The sequence below is a fragment of the Peromyscus maniculatus genome, chromosome 8, assembly GCF_049852395.1.
Source record: "Peromyscus maniculatus bairdii isolate BWxNUB_F1_BW_parent chromosome 8, HU_Pman_BW_mat_3.1, whole genome shotgun sequence".
NCBI classification, from domain to species: Eukaryota; Metazoa; Chordata; class Mammalia; order Rodentia; family Cricetidae; genus Peromyscus; species Peromyscus maniculatus.
Window position 1 is genome coordinate 37,768,732 of NC_134859.1, and position 22,205 is coordinate 37,790,936.

General features: G+C 42.4%; 1 protein-coding gene and 1 pseudogene across 1 annotated transcript in view; both read right to left on the reverse strand.

Annotated features, from left to right (window-relative positions):
• Positions 1-15,025, reverse strand: part of Rad50 (RAD50 double strand break repair protein) — a 57,586-nt gene extending 42,561 nt beyond the window's left edge. Inside the window, exons 1-8 of the mRNA XM_006995897.4 lie at positions 14,576-15,025; positions 13,647-13,730; positions 8,658-8,809; positions 5,870-6,055; positions 5,030-5,234; positions 1,918-2,046; positions 1,528-1,693; positions 553-746 (exon numbers count right to left, since the gene is read on the reverse strand). Of these exons, the coding sequence (XP_006995959.1) occupies positions 553-746; positions 1,528-1,693; positions 1,918-2,046; positions 5,030-5,234; positions 5,870-6,055; positions 8,658-8,809; positions 13,647-13,730; positions 14,576-14,704 (1,245 nt within the window). The 5' untranslated portion in view covers positions 14,705-15,025. The remainder of the gene's footprint in view (positions 1-552; positions 747-1,527; positions 1,694-1,917; positions 2,047-5,029; positions 5,235-5,869; positions 6,056-8,657; positions 8,810-13,646; positions 13,731-14,575) is intronic.
• Positions 2,240-2,346, reverse strand: LOC121831968 (U2 spliceosomal RNA; annotated as a pseudogene).
• Positions 15,026-22,205: the final 7,180 nt, after the last annotated feature.

Genomic DNA, 22,205 nt, shown 5'->3' on the forward strand with positions numbered 1-22,205 from the left:
AATATGCATTAGTTAAGTCTTTCATTAAGCAACTAAGGAAATTTCCCTTTAAAGTAACATATAGAACAAGGAAAATATAGGAAATTTCTAAAACTGTGAAAAGCACTGCCCAGAGGTGACTGACCATCAGTAACCATGAGCAGTTTTTTGCAATTATCCTCAAAAATAAATTTTACTTAAACAAAACCACAGACCTACATTTTGCTCCTATTTTTATCCTTATGAATTAAATAAAATGTTTCTAAAAGTTTTTATTCTACTTAATAGCCAAACACTCACTAAAAATGTGACAAGGTCAGGTTCACTTAAAAAGTTTATTGAACCACGCAGGGTGTGATTTAATCCCAGTACTTGGGAGGCAGAGGCGGGCTGATCTCTATGAGTTCAAGGCCAGCCTGGTCTACAAAGTGAGTTCCAGGACAGCCAGGGCTACATAGAGAAACCCTGTCTCAAAAATCAAACACACAACAACAACAACAAAAAAGTTTATCAAATCACCCAGTGAATCTGACACAAAAGACAGCAAACCTGGATTTCAAGATATTTACCTACCAAGAGCTGGCTGGCAATTTGAGCTTCTCTTTCCTGTCTCTCTCTTACAAGTCCGTGAAAATTTTTAATCTGTCTTTCACTAAAGGGCCCACGCTCAAAACCATCCAATTCGAGATGTGTTGCCAAAGACTGAATTAATGAATCTCTGGCTCGGATATGTTCTTGATGGCGATCTGCCTGTAGTTGTAGACGACCTTTATTTAAAAAAACAAAACTTTTTTCAGCTGATTTAAGTTGTGGTAACAGTAGACTCCTATTGCAGTTGTAAAAACAGCACAGTATAACCTCTTCCACAGTCTGCCCACTTGGCTCTAACGGCAACTGTACAACTGTAGTTTAAAGTCTACACTGGTATTCTAACATTGTATAACCTATCAGGTCTATCCAAGTTCCCCAGTGTTAGCTGTACTCATTCGTGTGCACGCATTAAGTTCTGTGTAATTTTTTAGGAAAGATTTAAAATTTTTGTTTATACGTATATGTGTGTCTGTGCCACAAGTGTATGAGTTCCCGTGGAGACAAGAGGGCATTAGATCCTTGGAACCAGAGTTACAGGTGACTATAAGTCACCCAATGTAGGTGCTGGGAACTAAGCTCAAGTTCTCTGAAGAGCAGCAAGTGCTCTAACCACTGAGGCATCTCTCCAAACCCAAAGTCTATATAATTTTATCCCACATCAATTTATATATCCAAACAGCAGTGTAGATACTAGACAGTTTCAGCACCTGAAGAACCTTCTTCTTAACCATAAGCACACCCATCTTCCTCCTGTCCCTCCTTCTGCCCACTATCCCTAGCAACCATATTTTGGTTGCTATGTCCTATGTCCCCAATTTTGACATTTCAGAATAATATAGAAATGGAAGCACACTCTACGGCCTTTGAGACTGGGTGTTCTCAGGGTTAAGTCTGTGGAGTCTTCCTTCACGCAGAAAACGCATGTGCTAGAAGGGAAAAGGCCGGGCCGGCCCTTACCCTGCTCCACCAGCAGCTCCTCTCTTTCCTGGCTGAGGAGGCGAGCTTCTTTGTTCAGCTTCTCCAGTTCACGCTGACAGTCTACCAAGCGCCTCTCTTTCTCCCTCACTGTTCTCTGGTGATTGTGATATAAGTCATTCAGCTGCTCATCAGTCCCTTGAAACACCTGTGTCAATCCAAAATAGACAGCTTAAATGTATGAATATGCCAAGCACCCAGACACATCAAATATAAATAAAACTTTATTCAATACCCATTTTAACAGAGGTATCACAAACACCAAGATTCAGGCTTACCTTTTCCCTAAAATGTGGAGACGAAAGGGTTATAATGCAATTTATTATGATAATCCCTAAATTTTCAAACAGAGCAAAACTTCTGACCACAAACCTTTTCCATCTTCTGTTCTAATTCACTGTTATCTTTCTCCATTTGTTTCTTTCTGCTATCCAAGGCTTTAATTTCATTATCAAGTCTCATTATTTTAGAGAGGTTGTGTTCAATTTCTTTCAGGCGATTCTGAAAGTAATGACAAATTCTACATGAATGGAATCCATTGTGGCTTACATCATTGAGGAAGGGACCTAAGTTATGCAAGGACCATTTACTAAGACACCACCATTTAGTGCTAACAACAGCCTGTGATAGACACTAGAGATACTATGTAAAGCACTAAGGACATCGTAAAGCCCATACCCTGCTTTCATTTGTTCTAAGGTACTGGCAGCTAGTCTGTGAAATACCACATTTTAACTATTGATGCTAAACTGATAAGAACAGATACTACACTTGCTCCTAGTCAAAAGACCAAGAAGTGACTTATTATTATTTATGTATACATGCAGGTGTGTTTGTGTACATGCCGAAGGAGGTCAGACAAGTGCCAGATCCCCTGGAGCTAGAGTTACAGGCAATTGTGAGCTGTCTGATATGAATGCTGGGAATTGAACTTGGATCTTCTAAAAGAAGAGTGAGCCCTCTTAACTGCTGAGCCTTCTCCACCCGGCCTGTGACACACTACATTTTAAGAACAGAATTCTTAAATGACGATAAAGTGCTGAGGCTTGGTCCTAGGACTTCATACATAAGGCGAGCATTTTAACACTGAGCTATAGTCCCAAACCTAACTTCTTGCTGTTCTAGTTGACATGGGCTCTCATGTAGTCCTCACTGGCTTACACTCACTATGTAACCAGATGACCTTAAGTTCCCAATCTTTCTGCCTCCATTCATCAAGTACATCAGGCATAAACGTGGTGCACAGATATACATGCAGGCAAAACATACACATAAAAATAACGGAAAAAATAAATCATGCTAGTAACATATCTATGTTCTGTACACTAATAGACAGTATGCAGTCACCATACAAATAGGAACTTCCTTTACTTTGTTGTCTCCCATATCCCCGGAAGTGCTCGATGTTAGCTAAGTGAAAGATTCAAACAAAATCATCTTACAAACAGTAATGGTCATATCACTGATTAAAGCCTACTGTGTTCCAGACACTACTAGGTAAGAGCACACTCGAAGCAGCCCAGTCAGAAGAACTGACCAACTTGGACAAAGCTGTAGGGGCCAGGCCGGAATCAGGTGCAGTGGTTTGCACCTAACGCCAGGGCTCAGGAGGGGAGACTGACAGACAAGACTGGGAGGTAACACTGGAACGTAGTTCCTCCTTGAGCTTGCAGGCGGAGGCAAGCTGGGTAAATGTCTGGGTAAATGCTACCAAATGCATGCATCTCTTGAAGGCCTTTCTAATACACCATAGGGTTCAGCTGCTGCCCTCATCCAGGCTCTGAAAGGAGGTAGGGAAAAGGATCCCTTGATGCTAGCCCAGGAGTCTAAGGTCAGCCTGGGCAAACGGCTAAGATCCTGTCTCATAGATGAATACGTAAAACCAGAAGAGGGTATGAAGAAGGAACAACCAAAGTCAAGTATGTATGAAAATTTTGATAAGAAAACCTGCTAATTTTTTTCCCCTGGAGCTGAGGACTGAACCCAGGGCCTTGCGTTTGCTAGCAAGCACTGTACCACTGAGCTAAATCCCCAACCCCCAAAACTTGCTAATCTGTAAGCTGCTTAAAACATCAACAACACAGGGCTTAGAAAAGTATACTAGCTGGTGGGTGGAGGCGCATGCCTTTAATGCCAGCACTCAGGAGGCAGAGGCAGGCGGATCTCTGTGAGTTCGAGGCCAGCCTGGTCTACAAAGTGGTTCCAGGAAAGGCTCCAAAGCTACACAGAGAAGCCCTGTCTCGAAAAAACAAAAACAAACAAACAAATAAACAAAAATTTATACTAATTTGTATATATGTAATGGATGAATTTCAAATTTTGTACAAATATCAACACCTTTAAAACTATAAAAATTCAACCCTGTCTCAAAAAACCAAAAAACTATAAAAATTCTCTACAAAGACAATTTGAAAATCTCAAAAAAAAAACAAAAACAAAAACAAAAACAAAAACTGTAAGTCAGGTCTAGCTGCAGCAGGGTTTAACAGCTAGGACCAGTGCCAACCACTCACTCACGATCTGCTTTCAAATACAACCTCAACAGGCAATTTAAAGACCAACTGTCTAATTGGGCATGGCAGCACATCCTTTAAGTCCAGCACTGAGAGGCAGAGGCAGGTGGAGGCCTGCCTGATCTACAGAGTGAGTTCTAAGACAGCCAGGGCTACACAGAAGTCTGTATGGAAAAAAATCAAAATAAATAAATAAATAAGAATGATTGATTGTCTAACATAGATCTAAGATTTTAGACAGGATTGAGTTTCTGGTAATTTTAAAGACACATACACGCTCCTGAAGGTCATATAAAAATAAGTACTCTGTGGAGATGGAGACATGGCTTAGTAGTTAAGAGCAGCTTGATTCCCAGCACCCACATGATGACTCACAATGTCTGCAACTCCAGTTTCAGGGGATCAGACCCTTTTCTGGCTTCCACAGGCACTGCATGTACATGGTGCAGACATACATGCAGGCAAAACACCAATATACATAAAATAAAAATAACTGTTTTTTAAAAGGTACTTTAGGCTGGAAGGTGGCGGTACACACCTTTAATCTCAGTACTTGAGAGGCAGAGGCAGGCGGATCCCTGAGTTCAAGGCCAGCCTGGTCTACGGAGTGAGTTTCAGGAGAGTCAGGGCTACACAGAGAAACCCTGTTTTGAAAACCAAAATAAATAAATAAATGAAAAGTACTTTAGGGGTAAGTGATATTGTGGTGGGGGAGGGGGGTTTCTTCTTAGAATGCTAGATAACAGCTATTGCCACCATGGTAAACACAATCAGTAACTAAGTGTTGTGTACTTGTAAACTGCTGAGAGAATAAATTTTAAGTGCTCCTACCACACAAAAAAGAGATAGGACATAACACAAATGTTAATTGGCTGGCTTTACCCATCCTTATAGCAAATACTTACATAAATCATATTATATGTCATAAACACACACAATTTTAATTTGCCCATAAGAAAAAAATCAATTACCTTCAACGGCTCAAGTTCATTCTCATAGGACTTGACAATCTCCTGTGAAGACGCTAACTGGGCCTCCTTACTAGTAATCTGATCGCGAATCTCACAGGCTTTCTCCTTATTCTGCTTCAGATATTTCAGTTCTGTCTGACACTCTTTTACCTTCTGACCCTGTGTCTGACGCACCTGTCGAAGTGTATCTAAGGCTTTAATGTACCTTTGAAGATATGAAATAAAAGCAAAATTTCTGGCTGAGTAAATTACAGTAGAATATTATGCAAACATTAATACTACATTTGGAGTTAATAACCTGGAAAATGTTTATGACATCATGGGTAAATGAAAAAATTACATTTATTCTATCAGATAAACATGCACAGCAAGAAAACTGAAAGTATGCCCAATGGCTGCCACTTGGTGGAGTAGTGAGTGCTGACTTTTTTTGCTTTTTAATTTTGTCTTTTATAAGAGCAATGCCGGGAAGTGGTGGCGCATGCCTTTGATCCCAGCACTCAGAAGGCAGAGGTAGGCAGATCTCTGTGAGTTCAAGGCCAGCCTGGTCTACAAAGCAAGTTCCCCCACTGCCAGAACTGTTACACGGAGAAACCTTGTTTCAAAACACTAAATAAAATAAATAAATAAAAAAAGAGCATCAAGGTGGCCATGGTGGTGTGTCCCTAAAACTCCAGGTGCTGGGTGAGCACAGAAGTTTGAGGTTAGCCTGGGCAATAAAACCAACTGAAACACCCAGTCCAGAATGGGGATCTAACTTGTAAGGACCTGGTTCAAGCACAGTCTCACAAAATACAACATGACTAAATAACTTTGTAGCCACAAAGTACAGATACAAACCTTGTTGCTGAAAAAATCTCATCAAACTTCTGCTTCAGGGCCTTTCCTTCACTTAAAGGCCAGTTGGAGTCTTCTTGGTGACAGAAAATGACATTATTTAGCACAGCCTTGGAAACCCCAAGACAGCTTATCATTTCTCGGTCTATTTCTGCACATTTGGAGCTGATACTGACGTTTTCACCATGCCTACAGAGGTGAGAATCAAGGCTGTCAGTGAAATGACCGTTGGAGGTACCTACTCGGCTGTTTAATCTTACAAACCCTTCTCTTGAGGTCTTATCTACCTGAGACTGCCCTCAAACTCACTATGTAGCCAAGAACAATCTAAGAACTACCCCTAAGGCCCAAGTGCTAGGATTTCAAGGTCTGCCACCCCCAGTCTATGTGGTGTATACTAGGCAAGTACTCTACCAGCTGAGCACTTATAAGCACATGCTATGCTTCACAAAAAAACAAAATGGCCCTTTGCCTGTCCCATTAAAATGGTGTCCTCCTGCTAAGAAAATCTTGCAGCCAGGGAAACAGATTAGTTGGTGAAGTGCCTGCTACCCAGGCATCATGACTGGAGTTCAATCCCCAGCACCCATGTAAAGAAAGCTCAGGTGGTGGCATACATTTGTAGTATCAGTGCTGAGGAGGCAGAGACAGGAGGACTCCTGGGACTCACAGGCCATTAGCCTAGTTGAATTAGCAAGCTCCAGGTCAATAAATGACTATGTCTCCAAAAAAAAAAAAAAAAAAAAAAAAAAGAGGTGAATGGCTCCTGAAGAACCATACCCAAGGCTGAACTCTGGCTTCTTCAAACACAAGCACACGTGCAGATATACCCGCAGGAAAACATACACACAGGGGAAAAAAAGCGAACTCTTCGTGGTCTACCTTCTCAGGTTCTTCAAAGTTCACTGATGAGAAGGTTATGTAAAACAGGCAGTGCAAAAAGCAGGCAAGAATTTTTAAAAGCATAGTAGGACTTTTTGGGTCTATGTTTTCATTTTTGTGTTAATGTCTGTGTGTACATTTCCATGTGGGGGCCACAGGACAATGCAAGGTATCTTTCTCAATCAATGTCCACCTTTCTTCTGAGACATTAAATCTGGAGTTCCTGAATCAGCTGACTGAGTACCCAGCAAGTCCCAAGATCCTCCTGTCTGCTTCCCCAGAGCTGGAATTACAAGCACACATGAACTACATCTGGCCTTTACATGGGTGCTGAGAATCAAACCTGGATCCTCACACTTGTTTGGCAAGAATCTCCCCATATTTCAAATTTTAAATAATGAATTTAAAATAATCCGAGTGTACATAATTGTGGGTGCCAGCAGATGGTATCAGATCCTCTGGAGCTGGAATTATGGGTGATTTTGAGTGGCCTGATGCAGGTGCTGAGAAGGGTCCTCTGGAGAATGCAAGTGAGTCATCTCTCTAGCCCCAATAAGGATTTTCTACAGTTGGTCTTAGCCAAATGGCTGAGAAGTGGTGAAACCCATTTCCTCACCCACTTTATTTGTGTTTCTCTTTATTCACCTTTCTCTACTGCTATTGATGATCATATTCTATTGTATTCACTTAAGTCTCTTGTGTTTTTAGTTCCGGGGATGGAAGAATGAATACTTCCTATCTACTTATATGAATATTTTCAATTGTATATGAGCTGGGTGCGGTGGCTCACATCTGTAATCCTAGCATTAGGGAGGCTAAGGCAGGCGGGCTGCCACAAACTGTACTAATGTAGTGGTACATGCCTATAATCTCTTGGGAGGTAGAAGCAGGAAGACCAGAAGTTCAAGTCATCCTTGGCTACATAGGAAGTTTCAAACAACCTAGATTTCATGAGACCCTTATCTCAAAAAAAACAAAACAAAACAAAACAAAACAACCCCCAAATATATAAAGCAAACTCCTGGCATTCTTTTCTGATAAAGCCTACCTCCAAAACCCACACCCACAGCAAGGGAGTACCAACTCTAACAGTGGTAATGGTCAAAAGGGGTAAATTACTGTCTTCCCTGCTTGTCTGCTTTCACCTTACCATCCTGTGTATCAAAGTCACATTTATTCAACCTATACTTGAATAGTTACACACTTAATTACAACAACTATTCATAAATGACATAGGCAATGGAATACTATGGCTAAATCTTTAATAAGATCATTCTATTTCTGGGCTGGAGAGATGGCTCAGTGGTTTAGAGCATTTGTTGCTCTTGCAGAGGACCTGGGTTCAATTCCAAACACCCACGTGGTGGCTCACAACCATCTACAACTCCAGGTCCAGGAGATCTGATGCTTTCTTCTAACCCACTGTACACAGAGGCAAAACATTCCTACACATTAAATATATAAATGTAAAAAGAAATTGAAAAAATCGTTTTATTTCAAGATAAACAATATCAAAAAAGTACATTTTGATAGTGGCTGAGATTCTGAAATGTAGAGGCATGGAGTAGATGGGAGCTCTACTCTGTATTCACTTACACTGTGAATACAGAATACTCTAAAAATAGAGCCTGAGGTCAGGTGTGGAGACATATGCCTGTAATCCCAGCACTCACAAGGCTGAGACAAAATTTCAGGTCATTCGTGGCAACACAGTGAGTTCCAAGCTAGGCTGAGCTTCAGTATAAGTCCTGTCTCAAAAAGAAAAAAGAAGACTGTATCAAAAAGGAAAACAAAATCCCATTGGAAGAAAAGTAATATACTCTCCTGGAATAAACAGTAGTGACAGGAAGCCTCCTGGGCCCAGAACACCAGTGTGAACAGCTCTTCCAAGTACAAGGTGAGTACCTACTTTTTCCTAGTAATGACTCCTTCCAGGGTTTTAAATTCCGTTTTTTTGCTTTTCTGACTGCAAAGCATAGACCTCTGCACAGCCACCACCTCTCCGTTGACATCTCGAAACTGCAGGCGAATCTGGGCTCGCACATCTGTTTCTTGAGCAACCTTTGATGGTGAACAGAATAACAGTCATAAGGAGTACCAGCATGTCCCTATCAAGGAAAGGAAAGAGTATCAACACCTTGCTTATCTAAAAATGAGGGGGAAGTCACTAAAGACCTCATTCAAAATGAGCATTTTCAAAACACGGGAAGTATACTGTTGAGCTTATTTTTTCAAGATCATACAGCATTAGCTGCATCTTTTGTTCAGTGCTCAATTCCCCTCTAGGAAGTCATCTCATTGTTCTATACACTGTAGTATATTCCACTTTTATAAATACCAATAGCAGTAGCCAACAAAAACGCCCTTATCAAGAATTACTCTTGCGGGTACTGGTGGTGCACGCCTTTAATCCCAGCACTTGGGAGGCAGAAGCAGGTGAATCTCTGTGAGTTTGAGGGCAGCCTGGTCTACAGAGTGAGTTCTAGGACAGCCAAGGCTACACAGAAAAACCCTATCTTGAAAAACAAAAAACAAGAAGGAAGGAAGGAAGGAAGGAAGGAAGGAAGGAAGGAAGGAAGGAAGGAAGGAAGGAAGGAAGGAAGGAAGGAAGGAAGGAAGGAAGAAAATTCTCTAGCTATTGCCCTCTTAGTTACAAAAAAAATCATAAAATAATGATTGGTTGTCTGACCACTGAAGCCTACTTTGTCAAGAGACGCAAATGGCTTCCTGTATCTGAACACCCTTTCACTGTTACCATGTGAGGTCAATGGCCTGCTCCTTAGATAACTTCAACCTCTCCTCTTCCCAGTCTGTGAACACATCAGTTCTAATGCTCTAGCTGCAGGCCCTGAAGCCATTTGTACATTTCCAGCCTGATCTCCTCAGGCTTTAAATAGTGACTGTACTGAACTGTGTCTATCACTAATTCCTAATTTTATTTTTTAGGCGACTGGATATTTACTTTGGAGATATACCAAATACCTCAAACCCAAATTTCCTTTTTGACTATCTCTATGACAATAATAGGCAAAATGATTTTTTTATTTTTATTTTATTTTATTTTTTTTTTTGAGACAGGGTCTCACCATGTAGCCTTTGCTATCCTGGAACTCTCTCTGTAGACCAGGCTAGCTTCGAACTCACAGAGATCCTCCAACCTCTGCCTCCTGGGTGCTGGATCAAAAGGTGTGCACCACCACTGCCGGGCTGGAAAATTATCTTAATTTGTTCAAGGAGAAAGCCTGAGGCTACGCTTTTGCTTCTCTCGGCATCATTATCCAAAACATTAGCTGATCTGTTGGTTCCACACTCAGCTCATACCCCATTATCTCTCCCCACTTCCACTACCTTAACTACCTTACAGTCTTCGGTCAGCAACAGGCTGATCCTTAACACGCAGCTCAGACTGTGTTTGCTCTGCTCAAAAATCTTCTAAATATCTACATAACAACGGGGCTGAGGCTACAGGTCAGCAGTAAAGCACCTGCCCAGCGTGCTGAGGCCCCACAGAGCCTAGTGTCTTCTAACTCTGACATGGCTTTCCATGTCTGCCTTCACCACCTTGCTCTCTCAGTCCCTGAACACACTCAGCGTGTTTTCACTTCAGGGACTATGCACTCAGTATTAACACTGGATGGAACAACCTTCCCCAGACTTTAAGCAACTTGCTTCCTCTTGAACAAATATTCAAATTGGTGTCTTGTTTGTTTTTGAGTCTGGGTCTCTTGATGTAGCTCTGGCTGGTCTGCAACTTCCTTCAAGAGTGCAGGCAAGAACACAACTTAGGGTATTGCTGATGGCTCAAATCACGGGTGGTGGTGGCTTGCACCCAAGAGTGGCGGCCACAGAATAGCGAGGACAAATCCTGGGTACATTTTAAGGAGGAGCAAAGACTGGCTTGTGAATTGAAAACTGGGTAACATAGATGAATCAACTAATTAAGGCCAGCCCACAGGGTTTTGTTTGTTTGTTTGTTTGTTTGTTTGTTTTGGAGACAGATTTTCTCTGTGTAACAGCTCTGGCTGTCCTGGAAGCCACTTTGTAGACCAGGCTAGCTCGATCTCAGAGAGATCCACCTGCCTCTGCCTCTCAAGCGCTGGACTAAAGGTTTGCCACCGCCTGGTCTCAACCCACAGGTTTTGGCAAGGAAAAAAAAAAAAAAAAGATGTGGATGATGCTATCATTTACTAAACTGGAGTTCCGGAGGTAGAACCAGGCCTGAAAACAAGGGAATTCTTTGTAAAATAATTTATACTCAACACAATGAACAATATGGACACACATGGAGGGTAGTTTAGTAGATTTTTATTAAAAACTGAAGGACTTTTCACCTGATCCCTCCCTCCTTTCTCAATGCAGTACAAGCCTAGAGCACAGTACCTGAGCAGAGTAGATTATAGGGTTAGAAGGGAAGGTATGAGCAGTCATTTTAGAGAGGGCTCGATAAGATGACTATTTCCAAGATGAAATTCAGAAATTCTTTCATAATTCCAGCATTATCTTTGGTCACGTGAAAGTTTAAAGTTACACTAGGAGCTTTTTGAGGTTTGTTTGGTTTGGGTACTAGTTAGGTTTTGTTGCTAAAACACTGAAACAAACCAAAAACAGTGTGGGGAGGTTTATTTGGCTTACAAGTTAGTTTCATGTCAGGAAGCCAGGGCAGAGGCTCAAGTCAGGAATCTGGAAGCAGGAACTGAAGCAGAGACCACGGAGGTCTGCTGCTTACCGGCTTGTTTCTCTGGCTGGCTCGGCTACCTTTCCTACACAGTTCAGGCCCACCTGCCCAAGGACAGTACTACCCACAGTGGGCTGGGCCCTCCCATATCAATCAGCAATCAAGAAAAGCCCCACAGACAGCTCACAGGCCAATCTGATGGAGGCAATTCCTCATTCGAGGTTCCCTCTTTCCTAGGTGTGTCTAGGCTTGTGTCAGCTTGACAAAAACTATGACAGCCTGGTTTTGTTTTGAGACTGGGCTCATGTAGCCCAGTCTGGCCTTGACCTCCTGATCCTCCTGTCTCCACTTCCAGAGTGCTGGATTACAGGCCTGTGGCAGCATACCAGGCTTAAAGTTTAAAGTCACGTTTGATGATACAACTAAAATGACTAACCGGTGGCTGGTTAAATAAACTAGGGCTGGTAGTAGTGGCTCGTGCCTTAACTCAGGAGGCAAAGGCAGGTTAATCTCTGTTAAATTAAAGGCCAGTCTGGTTTACATAGCTAGTTTCAGGTCAGCCAGGACCACACAGGGAGACTTTGTCTTACAGTAAATAAACACTGTGGGCAGTGGTGGTGCACACCTTTGATCCCAGCGCTTGGGAGGCAGAGCCAGGCGGATCTCTGTGAGTTCAAGGCCAGCCTGGTCTACAGAGTGAGTTCCAGGACAGGCTCCAAAGTTATACAGAGAAACCCTGTCTTGAAAAACCAAAATCAAGCCGGGCGTTGGTGGCGCACGCCTTTAATCCCAGCACTCGGGAGGCGGAGGCAGGCGGATCTCTGTGAGTTCGAGGCCAGCCTGGGCTACCAAGTGAGCTCCAGGAAAGGCGCAAAGCTACACAGAGAAACCCTGTCTCGAAAAACCAAAAAAAAAAAAAAAAAAAAAGAAAAACCAAAATCAAACAACAATAACCCTACAGGACATAAACTCAACCGAGTATGAATGGAAACTAAAAACAGCAAGTATGTATATGTATTAACAAATTTCTAGCCGGGCGGTGATGGCGCACGCCTTTAATCCCAGCACTCGGGAGGCAGAGCCAGGCGGATCTCTGTGAGTTCGAGGCCAGCCTGGGCTCCCAAGTGAGTTCCAGGAAAAGGCCCAAAGCTACACAGAGAAACCCTGTCTCGAAAAACAAACAAACAAACAAACAAACAAACAAAAAATTTCTAGAGATGTACTGAAATATAAATGCACAAGTGTATTTATAGATACACAGACATGGTTTTACAAGCACAGGAAGAATTTAACAATAAACCCTTAACTTACTGACATTTAACGGCACTAAATAAATTCATATTCTTGTTGTATACAGATATGCAATAAGAAAAACCTATAAGTCAAACTCAATGTCCTATATACACACTAGTATTAAAAAAAACACTGCAATTCAAGCAAAGCTTCACTAAGATTTTCATCATGGTAGACTATAGGGAAAAACTAAGAGCAATCTAAATGCAAATAATAATGCAATTATTAATGATATTTATACAGCACCACAAATTTTAAATAAAGACCTCAGCTTATATATATATATATATACATTTATACATATATATATATATATATATATATATATATATATATATATATATATATAAAACACATCCCAAATGCCAAGATTAAGAATTCATTGTGGTGTTTTTTTGTTGTTTTTTTTTTCAAAAATTATTTTTTATTATTATTTTGCGTGTGTACTCTAGAGCACACATGTGCATGTCTGTGTGTGGGCACACATGTTATAGCACATGTATAGAGGTCAGAGGACAACTCTGTGGCATCAATTCTCTCCTTCCATATTTACAAGTTTGACCCCTGGCTTGCAAAGCAAGTGCATTTACCTGTTGAACTCCCTCGTCAGCCCTATAGTGTTTTAATAACCTCACACTGTATGACAATGCTTAGTGGGGAAAAAACCTGAATGTATCATTAGATGGGACTATGACCTCTGCTCTGTGAAACATTATGTATAGGGAAAAAATTAATAAAAATACCAACAACGGTTATCATGAAGCTTAGATTGTAGATGACCTTCCTCTCTTCATACTTTCCACTGTTAGGTTCTCTATAATAAGCAACTTGTACTTTTATAATTATAAAAATTTCATTTTTTAAAATAAATTTAAAATTTTTTTAAATTTTTAAATAATTTTTTTTTTTAAACTTTACAAACACCATTACCTTGGGATCATGAACAAATGTATTTCCTTTGGTTCCAGGAGGGAAATCTCCAGTACAAATATACTTTAGACATTCAATGATGGTCTAAAGAAATAGAAAACTGTGTTATTTAGTTATAAGAGAACCACAGAAGTTTATGACAAATATTAATTCACAGCCAGGTGTGGTGGTGCATGTCTACAGTTCCAGCACTCAGGTGGAGGGCAGGAAGATCAGGAGTCCAAGGTCAGCTTAAACTACATGGGATGCTGTCTCCAAAATAAGCAAATAATAATTATATATGTATATATGCAGCTAATGATTATAAACACTTTATTAGGTCTCTTTTCGAATGTTAAGACCACACCTGGTACGATGTTAAGTACATACATAATAGATATTCACCACAGAACACTTCCACATAAAGGTCCACCTCCTGGCATTCAAACCCCAACATGGCATTTCTGACTAGCCTGCAACTCGGTATGTAGACAAGGCTGGCCTCGAACTCACGAAAATGGGCATGCCAATCTAGGATTAAAGGTATGTGTCACAACGCACAGCCCAAATTTTTAGAAGCACGGTAAAATAATTCTCCAGCTTAAGGCTCGCTCCATCAGCTCGTCTTCACATTAAGCCATTTATTTTCTTCATTCATTATGCTTTACCAGTAACCATATTTTGAAACTCTAGGCTGCATATTTCTCACATTTTATACCTTTTTTTTGGGGGGTGGGGGGGTGCAGTGTTGGGAAAAACTGAGGAGTGACTGCTATGCTTCGGGAACAGGGGGGCGGGGCTGGAGAGCCGGGGCGCAGCCGGCCTTCCGCGGGAACAGGAGCAGAGCCCGAAAGTGGCTGGGCCAGGCCGGCTCCGAGGTCGCCGCGGTCCACGGGCCACGCAAAGCGACACCCCCAAGCACCTTCTGAGCCCCTCGCCTCAGGACTTACCGTCTTCCCCGCCCCATTAGGGCCAACCAAAATTGTGAGGGGGCTGAAGAAAGAGATAATTTGCTTATCTTTATCCTCTATCCCAAAACTCCGCACGCCCAGAATGCTCATCTTTTCGATGCGGGACATGTTTGCAGCACGTGTCGTATCCCAGGGCCAGGGACAAGAGTAACCTCAGGCGGAAGATGGGCAAAGCCGGGAAGCGGACGCCCCGAGAGGACCGGGAAGGGCGGAACACACGCTGCGAGCTGCGGGCGGGAAGCTCCGGCGGGCGCACTTCCGGTCCCGCGGGCGCGTGTTTCCCCCGGAGGGCGCGGGCCGGTTCAGGGGTGCCGACCCCCCGCCGAAGAGAGCCGGGGACCCAGCGACGGCGAACTCGCAGATTCCCGCCTCACTTGACCCGGGGGTCACGTGGGACGCGCGCGCCCTTGACCACGCCTCTCGCACGCCCGGGGCATGCCGGGAAGTGGGGGGCCTACGGTTCGCGAGCAGGTCTTCCCGGTGCAGCTCCTTAAAAGGCCGGGCCGTCGCTTCTGACTTCCTGCTCTCTACTGACGTAGGGCGGCAGCTGCCGGCTTAACTCTGGACTTTGGTTTGCTTTGGTGTTTTGAGACAGACGCTGTGGCCGAGTTGGCCTCGATCTCAAGATTCTCCTGCCTCAGCTTTCCGGGTGTTACTATAAGAGCCACCTAGCCCTGCCGGGCGGTGGTGGCGCACTCACTTAATCCCAGCACTCCGGAGGCAGAGCCAGGAGGATCTCTGTGAGTTCGAGGCCAGCCTGGTCTACAGAGTGAGTTCCAGGACAGGCACCAAAATCACACAAAGAAACCCTGTCTCCGGGGGAAAAAAAAGATGTACATATTACTAGTTAATGCTTACATGGTTTTGTGTTGAGATCCTTGTTGCAAGGGCTTTTTGTGTACCGGACAAAGGCTTTGTGGCTTGGAGAGACGGCTCAGCAGTTAAGAGGACTTGTTCTTGTAGAGGACCTGGGTTCAATTCCCAGCACCCACATGGTGACTCCCAACCATCTGTAACTCCAGTTCAAGGGGATCTGACACCCTCTTCTGAGCTCCCTGTGTACCAGGCATACACAGGCTACACATTCATGCAGGCAAACACACACATAAAATATGTATATGCAGATTTTTGTTAAGCTTTGCCACTGAGCTATCAGTAATACACATACACCTCTATCATCATCAGCATTTAAAAGTGCAAAAGACGTTTAAGACCAAAAGTCTGAGGACTGCTACTGTAGACCCAAAACTGGATGCTGTTATGAAACAGAGTTTTCATATCCGGAAGAAAAATCTGCTCCTGTTCCTGTCAGCATGGTCACATGGTAGGAATTGTTTTCGAAGCAGGAGAAAGGGCTAACTGTGGAGGCTCAGGCCTGTAATCCCAGCACCTAGGTGACTGAAGCATCGCCTCTAACCATCAGCCTGGACTAAGAGTGAGACCCTGTCTCATAAAACATGAATAACTAAAAGCCTGGCCCCAGTTCATTATCCACAGCACAAGTCCTGCACCCAAGGCACGGAGAACATCTCAGAAGAGGGAACAAAAAGATCGTAAGAGCCAGAGGCCCAGGACACCTGTGAGATGTGACTCCTAGAAAGGACAGGGAAGTTTCACATATGATACCTTAGCAATGTGGCTACCTAAACAAGACCTGAACACGTGCACTATCAGTAGACTTGCTAACATGGAAGGGGAAACCAGATAAAGACTTACAAGGCAGCTAAGGACTACCGAGAGCTGGAGAATAGTCTTCTCTGGGGAGGAGCCCCAGCTGGTTATCCAGTACCAAGCGGGTAGCCCTGAAATCACATATGTCCAAGTAACGTTAAATGGACCCAGCAGGTTGTGTTTGTGTGTGTGTGTAAGAACAACAACAAGAAAAAAGAGGCCAGGAGTTTGAGAGAGCAAAGGGAGTCAGTACATGGAGAGGGTAGGAGGGAGGAGAGGGAAGGGGAAATGATGTAATTATATTTGAATTCTTCAGTTGTGATTTTGTGACAGGGTCTCACCGTGTAATTCTGGCTGCCTGGAACTCACTCTGTAGACCAACCAGTCTGGCTTCAAACCCAGAAACCACCTGCCTCTGCCTCCCAGGTGCTAAGATTAAAGGTGTGCAACCACACTTGGTTTTATGCTTAAATTCAGAAGGAGAAGAGGAAGAGGAAGAGGAAGAAAAGAGGAAGGGGGTGGGGGGAGGCGGCAGCAGCCACAGCAGCCAGGTCTGTAATCCCTGTTCTTAGGAAGCTGCGGCAGGAGAATCACTACACGTTCCAACTCAACATGGCTACAATAGTGAGACCTTTTCTCAAAAAACAAAGTGAAAGCAATGTGAGAGGCTCAGGGAATTCTGGATAGAGACTAGAAATCAGGTGACAAAAATGCTTAGTAATATTTACATGATGATCATGTTTATAATTTTAAAAATGAAATTTGAGATTCATATGTATTAGTGGAAGTGCTATGCTATTTAAAAATATCTTATTAATCTCATATGCATGTGTGTGGGTATGTGTAGGGCTGAAGAGTGTGTTGGGTGCCTTGGAACTGGGTGCCTGATGGGGTGCTAGGAACTGAATTCTGGTCTACTCTAGTACTCTGGAAGAGCAGCATGTGAACCTCAGGGAAAAAATGGTTAACTGAAAAAAATAATGGACATGTCATGGTAGTTACATTCTATTTAAAAAAAAAAAAAGTTTGACCTTGTAATAATGGGAACTATAAATCTAAGAAGAAAGGCTGAGGGATTAGAACAAAAAAAGCAAAACAAAGGACCAATCAGTCAAGTTCCCAATTCTCAGTAAAGCGCTTCTGGGAAATATTTTGTCTTACTTGAACCAAAATTCATGCGATGGAAGCCTGAGCTACCAGGAACTTTTTGCATCCTTCTAACACTTTGTGACCAACTGTCTTCATGGATGCTGGTGACTGAGCTCTCTTCTGACTAGTATTTGTTCAGTTTTCTTTGTCATTTGCATTGTGTATCCCTTGTGAACAGCTGGTAAAGGGCTTTAATACAGTTTTATACTGTGTGTCTTTTAACAGGAGCGTTTAGCTTGTCTAAGATTAGATTCCCCGGTTTCTGGCCAGCTTGCACTCTCCCTGTCTCATTCTGTGCTTTGTGTCTCTTTTACTCTTGACGTTTTTTCTAGATTGGTTGAACGTTCTTATTCTTTTGTTTTAGTTTCTGACTTAGGAAATCTTGTTTTCTATTATTTTGAAAATTCTACTTGAAATCTTCACATGGCTATTTTGAGGTTCAAAGTTACTATCATTTTAGGACCTTAGTGAACATCACAAAAACTGTGATGTTCTGACTCCTATCACTTCCTCTATCGCCATGTAACCCTTTGGAATTCTAGTTCTAAGCGTCTGGAATATGGGGCACAGTGAGCTAACTATGCACACTGCTCTTTGGGTGTGCCAGCAGTTACCAAACTCTAATCACTATTACTGCTCACATACTCCTCCTTTGGAGATCGTTCACTCATTACGTGAGCAAAACTCTTAAAATTCATTCTGGGGGCTAGGAATGTCTCTAGGTTGCTAGAGTGCTTGTTTCACGTACACAAAACCCCAGGTTCAATTCTCATCACCATATAAACTAAATGAGGTTGCACACCTATAATTCCAGCACTCAGGAGGCAAAGGCAGGAGAATCAGGCATAACCAGCCTGGGCTACATGTAGCCTTGTCTTAAGAAAACAAAACAAAAACCCTAGTGTTAGTAGATTTTGCATTAAAAAATTCTCTCTCGGTGCTGATATCAGAATTACTGTTATTTCTGTGGAAATGTGTTATGAGTTGTGAAATAGTAAGACTATGAGGGAGGAGAATGAATAGAAGCAAAGGGTAATGGAGTGCGTGTACGAAAACGCCAAGACAGCTTTACTTGTATGCTAACTTTAAAAACATTAAAGATACAAGGGATTTCTTCTTTGTGCACTGGTCATTTTCAGAGGCCAATGTGGTAAAAATGCCATCAACAGTTATGAAAATGATCTGGTCCATTCGTCAGCTTAAGAAAATGGTTTTTTGGGGCTGGAGAGATGGCTCAGAGGTTAAGAGCACCGACTGCTCTTCCAGAGGTTCTGAGTTCAATTCCCAGCAACCACATGGTGGCTCACAACCATCTGTAAAGAGATCTGGTGCCCTCTTCTGTATACATAATAAATAAATAAATCTTAAAAAAAAAAAAAAGAAAATGGTTTTTTAAAAATTCTATGAAGAATTGGGGGGCACGGTGGTACATGCTTTTGAAGCTAACAGTGGGGAAGCAGAGGCCAGAGGATTGCCATTGGGGATCGGCCTGGGTTTTATAAGGGAGCTCTGCCTCAAAACAGCTGGACACAATAGGATAGGGATGCTTGTGATCCCAGCACTCTGGGCAGAGGCAGGAGGATTGCTGCATGTTTGAGGCTAGCCTGGTCTACCTAGAAAATTCCAGGCCATCCAGGGCTACATCTCAAAACACTCTGGCTACATAGTGAGTTTGTCTCATATATCCAGCCTCAGGTATATGAGACACTGACTCAAAATAAAACAGAAACATCAAAACAAACAAACACAAGTTCTACAAGGAGGTTTCAATGGTGTTATTTAAAACTGTGAAGTCCTGGAGGCAGATGTAATGGCTGACAGTCGGGAAGCAGTGAGGTCAGTGGAGACACCACTTTCATATCCTAACAGGTGAGCATAAAAATATTAAGAAATGACACAGAAATGTGAACAAGAAATAATAGATGGGAAAGATTAATGTAAACCTCACATACTCATTGATTACCACCCCTTAAATAGCCCATAAATTAGTAAAGATCAAGGGAAATTGCCAAAAAGTAATAGTTGCTATGCCAAGGGAAGTTCAGTGTTGATTTTCTTATAGTGTTTTTTATTCAGCTGAAACACACACACACACACACACACACACACACACACACACACACACACACAACCTTATCTTAAAGATAGGTTTTAGGCTGGAAGGCTAGAGGTTAAAAGAGAGTCAAGAGGAAATTTGCATTTAGTCACTATGAAAACTTCAGAGGATCATGCCTAGTTGATTGATTAGAATCAGCTCATGGAAAAGACATCTGACCTGAAATGGTATCATAGTGAAAACCACAGTTATTGAAAGAACTGTTACTGATCTATGACCCATTAAAGGAGATAACGGGCTTAGGGCAGAAAGGTTGAATGCCATCCTCAAACGTGCCCTTTCAATCATATGTCATTACGCACATAGACATTTAATAACTATTGTTCTTTTTTATTTCAATTTATAATGTTATTATGATAACATTCATTGTCTTTTTGTTAAATTGTATAGTCACCAATCCTTAAAGTTTCAGATTACTGATTGGTAATTTATTTCTGTTCACCTAAAATATTACAGATAATAAACTGGACATGGTGGTGAACACTTTTAGTTCAGCACTTGGGAGACAAAGGTGGGTAGATCTCTATGAGATTGAGGCCATCCTGGTCTACACATCAAGTCACAGCCAGGGCTACATAGTGAGCTTCTACATCAAAAAGAAAATGATTATTTTATGTTTTATGGGGTACTTATTTTATTTTTGTGGGGTATTGCTTTGTTTTTGAGATAGTTTAAGTAGCTCAGGCTGGCCTCAACTTACTCTGCAGCTGAATTTGGCCTGGAATTTCTGCCTCTGCCTCTCAAGTGGTAAGATTACAGGTGTGCACCACCATGTTTGGGTCAATAACACAGATTTAAAAAATGTTCTCAGTTCCCCTTGCCTTCATCGTGATAGCCAGTCCTTACAGCCCCACTTTGCCTTTTTGCCAGGAGTCTTCCAAAAGTTGTTCTTGTTCAGTCTCCCAACTGGAGGCAATGGACACTATGAATCTCTACAGCATTCATACTAATTAGTCCAACTAATACCATCTACAATCCAAAGCCTGCTTATTCAGTTATTTATTCAATAAGTATTGAGTAAGTACAACAGTATCTGACTATGCAGACCTGGCTGGTCTCAAACTCACAGAGATTCAACTGCTTTTGCCTCCAGAGTGCTAAGATTAAAGGTGTGTGCTATCATGCCTGACCTTTGGCCATCCTTTTTATTTTGAGGCAAGACCTCACTAAATAGTCCAGGGAGGCCTTGAACTTATGTCCTCCTTCCTTGGTCTCCCATTAACTGGCATCTAATTTTGTTTGTGCCTTCGGCCCCTCCTTTTTATTTAAAATGACATTTATCCATTTATTTCTGTTGTGTGTAGATGTGGACATGCACATGGCATGGTGCGTGTATGCAGGCCAAAGGACAACTTTCAGGAGTAGACTCTCTCCCTCCACTGTGTGGAGTCCAGGGATAGAACTCAGGTGGCCAGGTTTGGCAGCAGGAGGCTTTACCCCCAGAATCAGCTCACTGGCTGACATAATCTTTTTAACAGTAATAGTAAAAATGTTTGTTAGTTTTTTTCAACTGGCATGTAATTTGTATATAATTAAAAAAAATAGTCTTAGATATATAGAAAAGTAGTAAGGGTGTTGTAGAGAACCCAGGTGTGCCCTGTGCACAGATCCTTGTTGTACTGTGATCCGTCCCTTGATCACAAGAGGAGAACCGAGACGCTGCTGAACTCTGGTGTTTCTGGATTCAATTTTGCTTGCGTTCCCGGATCTGAATCGGGAGAGCACATCCTGAGCACTCACTGTGTCTCGCAGATGCCGCAGGGCTGTGCCTGTCTGAGTCTGTTCTAGTATATGATGACCTTAACGCTTTGGGTGAGCACCGGCCAGGGATTGTGTCTTTCCATTTGGGTGTGTGCGGTAGCTTGCTCATGGTTAGGAAGAAGTTATGGTATGGAGGAGGAAGACCACAGAGATAATATGTCCTTCTTATCATGTCATATCAAAGGTTCATGTTATAACATGACTGATCACTGCTGGGTCAATAATTTCCCAGCCAAGGCTGTCTTCATCAGATTTCTTTACTGTAGTTTATTTTCCTCTTTCTAGGTTAATCTTTATTTTGCTTTGGGACCCTTAGTGTTTTGAGGTAGTGTCTCATGTAGGCCAGACTAGATTGAAACCTTCCATACAGACTCTGTTTTCCCAGTGTAAGACATCCTATTTTGGCCTGGAATTCACTAGGTAGACTAGGCTGGCCTCAAACTTACAGAAATCTCTCCCCTCGGTTTCCTGAGTGCTGGGATTATAGGCACCGCATTTGGCTCCCATATCAATCTCCTAAATAAAAGCAATGTGTCCAATCAGCACTTAAGGAAAAGGATCAGGCCATCTCTTTGAAAATAGCCTCTAAATAACTTGTTTGAAATTGTCCTACAAAGAAGATTAAAATAATTAATTTGGCCGGGTGATGGTGGCACATGCCTTTGACTCCAGCACTCTGGAGGCAGAGCTAGGTGGATCTCTGAGTTCGAGGACAGCCTGGGCCACAGAGTAAGTTCTAGGACAGGCTCCAAAGCTACACAGAGAAACCCTGTCTTGAAAAACAAAACAAAACATTAATTAATTTGGATGCTGGTGAGATGGTTCAGTAGCTAAAGGTGCTTGCTACCAAGCCTGCTGACCTAAATTTAATCCCAGATGCACATGGTGGAAGAGGAGAACCAGCTCCTGAAA